Source organism: Anser anser, assembly GCF_964211835.1.
Source record: "Anser anser genome assembly, chromosome: 1".
Lineage (NCBI taxonomy): Eukaryota > Metazoa > Chordata > Aves > Anseriformes > Anatidae > Anser > Anser anser.
The window spans coordinates 185,121,885-185,128,908 of NC_139720.1; the positions used below are offsets into that span (position 1 = coordinate 185,121,885).

The 7,024-nt window shown below is 40.3% G+C and overlaps 1 protein-coding gene across 2 annotated transcripts in view; it reads right to left on the reverse strand.

Annotated features, from left to right (window-relative positions):
- The window catches only part of COG6 (component of oligomeric golgi complex 6), a 52,213-nt gene extending 45,189 nt beyond the window's left edge, over positions 1 to 7,024 (reverse strand). Inside the window, exons 1-4 of one of the 2 annotated variants that reach the window (XM_083796331.1) lie at positions 6,671 to 7,024; positions 5,292 to 5,435; positions 4,421 to 4,492; positions 2,559 to 2,617 (exon numbers count right to left, since the gene is read on the reverse strand). In XM_083796331.1, the coding sequence (XP_083652457.1) occupies positions 2,559 to 2,617; positions 4,421 to 4,492; positions 5,292 to 5,435; positions 6,671 to 6,781 (386 nt within the window). In that variant the 5' untranslated portion in view covers positions 6,782 to 7,024. Of the gene's footprint in view, positions 1 to 2,558; positions 2,618 to 4,420; positions 4,493 to 5,291; positions 5,436 to 5,946; positions 6,610 to 6,670 lie in introns of those variants that run through there. The other variant, XM_083796332.1, reaches the window with a different exon arrangement.

The following is a 7,024-nucleotide window of genomic DNA, read 5'->3' on the forward strand; positions in this document are numbered from 1 at the left end:
CATTTTCTCTGCATTTCAATCAGCATTTTAGGACAACTCTCAGAATAGAAGGCATGGCCTCCCAGTTTCACCTTTTATTCTTTTGTCGGCTAAGAAATGTCACCTTATAAGGTGAAGGGACGAGCAGCTCAAGACCTGTATTTTTTCTGACTGTAGGCAAGATTTCAGCTTTTCAAGAAACCCCTAACATTTGACAGCAGAGGTCTCTTCCTGTGCCTGATCTAAATCAGGGAGATGCACCAGAAGAAACAATCATTTAATGAGTCAAAAGAAGAGATGACTCAGATATCCCACATGGAACAAAACAGCCTTCTCTTTGTAGCTTGAAAAAATAAAATTAATAACAACAACAATAACAACAACTCTTTTCTTTAAAATTGACATAAATTTAGCCAGGAAATAAAAAAAAGTTAACCTTGTTAATATATGGCACTATGAGTCTTCCATAACCATTACATTGTAAAATGACAAATACAGTTTGGCTTCTGCTAGTGTGAGTACTTCCATGGTATGCTTACAGAATAGCCTTTCAAAAGATAACTTTTTCCTAGGTGTGCATCCTGAGGTCAACGAATGCCTTAGAAGGACAGGCTACTTCCTTGACATTTATTTCTCCTCATGCTAGAGGGATGTTCTGTAGCTTACATGTTATTGCAGGAAGCCTTTTAAGTAAGTTATTGTGTAAGGAATATATTGTGGAAGTACTGATGTGGAATCTACATAATCTCCTTTAATGGACTTTTTTTGACCTTGTGTTGAGCACTGAGGTGCTCAAGACCATTAGACATAATGCACGTGGGATGGGTCTTGGTACCTTCCACTCTGCTTCAGAACAAGGAGTCAAAGCAGCATTCCATTTCCTGAGACTACACAAAAATATAGGACCACTTCTCTATCTTACTGTCTCACACCCTCATCTTCAAAATAACAAATTTTCTGAGCCCTGACTTCTGCTCACTTACTTAAACTGTGACTTTGCCAAATCCTTCATCTTATACCAACCAGTATTGTACTTTATGCAGTTATTGTACATTCAGCTTTAAAATACGTACAGATTACACTCTAACCTCACATTCAGACTCTCACAGGAGGTAATCCACTTCCTACTGAAGTCCACAACATGAGCCCATTAATTTTGAAAGTGCACCCAGAGCTATCCAATGTCATAACTTCTACTAGAAACTTATCACTGGAAATAATTATTTCTAATCTCTAGTGAGCTATATATAATTTTCAGAAGAAAGTTCATAAAGGAAGGAGATTCATCCTTCTAAACTGACAAAGGCTAAAGCTGTAAAACAAGATGCCTTAGCCATAAAAACGATAAAGATTACATGAACCTGTCACAGGGTATTATTATCCTCTTCCTATGAATAAAAATACTGAAAATAGCAAAATACAAATCTTTTTCACAAGAGGCTGGAGAACCAAGGAAAAAAGAGGTCTACATTAGGCTCATTAAGGTACCTATGTATTTCACAATTAGCTTTAAAGATGGAAAAGTAGGTCATAATCCAACTCTCTCTTCTTACGTCCAGTCTCCGCATAAGAGTGATTTCTGATGGATACGAAGCATTAACACCACCGCAAAGCCCACGAAACTAACGCAAGACTTAGTGCTGAACTACTTTTGGTAAGGTCTCATCAGCACAGGAATTAGCCCAAGGTCACAAACTTTTTAAAAGAACAAATCCCAGTTCCCTCCCTCCCTACTACCTTTCCTTTGAAGTCTAAACCTAGGCTGTCCTTCCTTTAAAGACAAATATTAGGTCACAAAAATAAAACAAACAAAAACAATGGCCAACAATTTCTCTATATTTACATATTTGTAGCATGAAGGAGTTCACTTGAAAGATATGAACACACCTTGTTTTGTTCAGTGATTGTCCTTTATGTAACAAATGTTTCTTTGTAACATGAAAAAGCTCACAGCAAATAAAAGATACTTTTGTCCATTTGCACAAAATTTGTGCATGTCTCTGAATTATACAGGAAATACCAATCAGACAGTCATTGGCATTACACTACACAAACACTAAATTGGAGGAAAAAAAAAACTAACTTCAGACAATTAAAATAAAAGCCAACATACCTTAACTGTTACCAAATAAGATATTCTAAGTTTAAAAGTTTCTAAAACTCTACTCTAGAAATTTAAGTCCAAAATGCAAAATAACATACTGATGTTTAAAGAACTGTGATCTCATGTAGGTCTGTATCTATTATAAAATCAGTTAACTTACATTATCAACTGATATTAGGTAAAGCAAATCCATACTCAGTACACTGTACCACTATAACTGATTCTCTTTCCTAAAAGGTCAATTTTTATGACAATAAGCATCCTCAGCTTTTTCTATCCTTTAGTAATAACCTTACGAGTTCTGCATTTTTATTCTAATTGAGCTACGAACACAGAAGTGTGTTAAAAACAAAGTACAAATGCAAAAAAAAAAACGAAGTCCTTACACAAAAATAAAAGTGGCAGTACCAGGCCTAAAATAAAATTAAATCAGTATTTTCATGTCTTCAAGAAATAAATAAGGTGGCATACATACTTTTCTGCTTGGAGCTTTGTTGTTTTTACTATCAAGTCCTGGGTTTGTTCCTTTGCTGCCTAGAATACAATTAGAATCATTAAGAATGTGAAAAGCACAAACACATCAAATGCATTACACAATTTCTAAAATATATAATACTTTTGAACCTTTCTAACTAAGTTGTTTAAGGAGCGTACTCTTCAAAATAAAATGCCTTCTTTTATTAAGTATTTCTTAACTCTCCCAATTTTCAGGCGTTTAAAAAAAAATCAATAATCTTACCTATACATATTTTTATCATTATATATATTCATATTTGCACGCTGGCCTGTTGTTTGGACTATATGATACCACAACCTTACAAAATAAAAAAGGTAAAGAGCTTTTTGACTAATGAACACACAGTCCCTTTCATATCTTATATTTGTTCTGCAATCTTAATAGACTACTCTTTTAGCACGCTTATGCCTTATATGCTATGGATACTCCTATTCATATGTTGTTTTCTCTCTAAGTACATTGATGTCTTCTCATTCAGCTTGAACACATGCTTGCAAGTCTTGATGTCCTATTACAGATAAAACAGCAGAACGTTTGACAACCAAGTGCTAACTCCTGGCCTTGTTAATTTACTTTCTATTCATACAGCTACAGAAAACTTGTGTTGAATTAAGACAAGTTATGAGTGCTAAAGGGCTCTAGCAGAAACCTCCTGTGGGGCACAGCACAAAACTACCCACTGATTTTAACAGAAAAAGAAATCACCGTGGGATGGCTCTACTGTAAAAAGAAAAAAAAAAATCAGAGATGACAGCTACACTTCATGATCTAAAGACAGAAAAGAACAAAAAGCTGCATGGACACTCGACTCATTTCCACATCTGACAGTTTAGTCAAACTGGCCCTGAACTGCATTAGGGAATACATCCAGATTAACAGCATTCAAAAAGATGTGAGACCTCAGAGCTACATTACTCATCGCTTTCCAAAACTGAAAATTAAGTACTGCAGCGAGCTAACTGTATTCTCACACTTTTTGGCACAAGTTCATCAAACTACAAGCATTCTCAGGAGGATTACATATAATTTCCACGAAACCTCTTCACTTAATTACCTTTTGAGTACACATCGGGGGAAAAAGGAAAGGTTATCACAGGAGACTTTAGTGAAGAATTCTCATTCACACGCTACAATTTATGTGCTATACTCAGAACAGATTTGGTTTGGCAAACATCTACACTTCAGTATCCATAATCCTTTTAAACTCATGACTGTTCTGAATATTGAACTTGCACATTGAAACCAGTTAAGATTTAGCAATGTGTTATAAAACACCTACACTGTGGCTTCAGGATTAATATGGAACAAATTGTTTTTGTTGCACAAAGGCATCCTTAGACATGTTATGAAACAAAACCAACAGAATCAAGATCGTACACTAGATTTTTCTCACTCAATGGATATCAAGATAATTACTTACAAATATACTCGAGGTATTTATACGAACATGTAATTCAACTGCTTTAGTCAATGTGAAAGATTCAAATTTTAAATCAAAAACCACAAAAATAGTTAACTCTTTAATCCATCACATGTAATCTAATTAAATATTTTCTCTCCACTCAAACACAAATACTACCTTGATATTCTCAGAGAAATATATTGGTACATTCAAAATTGGAACTTGGAAGAAAGCAAAATAATTTCCTCAACACATTTTTTAAGTAAAAATAAACATTAGTATCTTAAAACACATAATACACATAGTAGTGAAACATCTGTGTCACTGTCAATCCTCCAAAATAACTATTTATTCTTCTAAAATAAAATAGTTACATCCTAAAGGAAAAATACGCAGAGCACATCTATTCATATATTACCTTCAAACGACTGGACATATCTTCACAGCAGCTGCTCATCGCCTGAACATCTTCATTTATACTCTCAAGCTCCTAAATAAGTTAAAATAACAGTAACTGTGTTTTAAATCAGAAATGCTATGCCTAGGCCCAGTCTCATCCCACCAAAACAAGATGGCTCTGTTACAAGAAACATACAGACCATACATAGAGTACTGCGTCTAGTTCTGGTCCCCACCATTCAAAATAGATGTAGACAGACCAGAGAGAGTCCAAAGGAGGGCCACAAAGACTACCAAAGGGCTGGAGAACCTGTCCTCTGCAGAAAAACTGTAGTTATATTCCTTCTTCACAAGGAGCTACATGAAGATGATAAAGGGCAACAGGTACAAGTTGTACTGGGAAAGGTTTCCTCTTGATAGAAGAAAAAATTTTCTTACCATGAGAATAAACAACCACTGGGACAATCTCCCCAAGGATATGGCAGAACCCCCTTTACTGGAGGTTTACAAGATGCAATTGGACCAGGTGCCAGATAATCTCATCTAGGCCCCCCTTTTCCCATAAAAGGTTGGACCTGATGATCTTTTGAGGTCTCTTTCAACCCGTGTTGGTCTTACCACTCTATAGTTGCTCTAGGGTCCCTACATAATCCATGGACAGAAAGCATCCCTAAAGATCAATGTTCACCTGAATCTTTTTTTTTTAATTGTTTGAAATATCACCGCTCTACATACAATGTTTCCATCAAATGGTATAAATGATGAAACATTTTTATTGTAAATGCACATTTGTCTGGGAAAAATCACAATTTCTCATAACTCCTTTTTCTTTTTTAAAATTATGCAGCAGTACTCCAACGAGATAGCTAGCCAAACTGTAAAACTGCTACCTCTTTAACTTGCTTGAATATGTGGACAAATTCTTCATTTATGGCTAAGCTTCGTCGTTCAATGTCTCCACGCAAGTTTCTTCGGGTGCGCAAACTATTTTCGACAAAAAAGGTTGAGAGAGCCTTGAGTGCTTCCAGCATTTCCTAAGAAGTAAAAGAAAAAATGAAATTAACATTTCACTAGGTTATAAAGAAGCATATTGCATAGTCTGCAGCCAACCCAAGTTCACTGCTTTAGAGAAAAAAGTAGTATATAGAATTATAGAATCATTGAGGTTGGAAAAGACCTTCAAGGTCACCTGGTCCAACCATCCCTGTACTACCAATGTCACCCACTAAACCATGTCCCTAAGCACCACGTCCAACCTTTCCTTGAACACCCCCAGGGACGGTGACTCCACCACCTCCCTGGGCAACCCGTCCCAGTGCCTGACTGCTCTTTCTGAGAAGAAATGTCTCCTCATTTCCAACCTGAACCTCCCCTGGCACAACTTGAGGCCATTCCCTCTAGTCCTATCACTGGTTACCTGTGAGAAGAGGCCGACCCCCAGCTCCCCGCACCTTCCTTTCAGGTAGTTGCAGAGAGCAATGAGGTCTCCCTTGAGCCTCCTCTTCTCCAGACCAAACACCCCCAGTTCCCTCAGCTGCTCCTCACAGGACTTGTGCTCCAGGCCCTTCACCAGCTTCGTAGCCCTTCTCTGGACACGCTCCAGGGCCTCGATGTCCTTCTTGTGCTGGGGGCCCAAAGCTGAACCCAGCACTCGAGGTGCGGCCTCACCAGAGGGGGACGATCACCCCCCTGCTCCTGCTGGCTGCACTATTCGATACAAGCCAGGATGCTGTTGGCCTTCCTGGCCACCTGGGCACACTGCCGGCTCCCATTCTGGCGAACATGGTTTTAGAGAAAATAATACCAAAACATGCTATAGACCACTTGGTAAATAGCTAAAACAACTGATGAGTCTCTCTTCTTTTTATATGTTATAACATAAGACTCTGGTTTTTTTTGGTTTTTTTTTGTTTGCTTGTTTTTGTTTTCTTTTTCTTTTTATAACAGCTTTAACCAGAAGGCTAATAGTTGGTTAAAGCATAACTACAAAACACCTAAATCAGGAAAAGCCTCAGCGGTGCCACCCGAACTACGCAGCGCCAACGTCCCCAGGACGGGCAGAGATGCGTGGCATACCCCTGGAGGCCCAAACCCGGCTTTTATTCCTAATTCCCGCTGCAGACCCCTGCCTGCCCCCCTGGGACGGAGCCGAGGGGACGCCAGGGCTCGCTTCTCCCTTCGGAGAGCCCGCGGGGGCCCTGCGGCCCCCGGCCCGGCCCTGCCGCCCCCTCTGCCCCCTCAGCGGCGGGGCCGGAGCCTGCCTCCCCACCTTGTCGTTGTCCAGCCGGGTCTCCAGGATCTTGTTGAGCTTGCGGGCCAGCGGGTTGATGCCGGGGCCCGCCGGGGCTGCGACCTGCGGCGGGGCAGCGGTGTCGGCCATGGCTGCGTGCGGCGGCGGAGCGGCTCCCGGGGAAACGCGCTCCCCGGCCTTTGGTTCCTCCTGCGGCTGCCCGGCCCGAGGGGGCAAGGCTGGCGCCGTGTGACAGACAGACACACGGACAGACAGGCAGAAGTTCACCCCGTGCCTGTTCCACGGGCGTGGTGCCGGCTACGGTCCCGGGATCCTGCAGTTTGCAGTGCGGGAGCCGAGTTTAGTCCGTCCGGGGGGTGTGGAGGGGACACA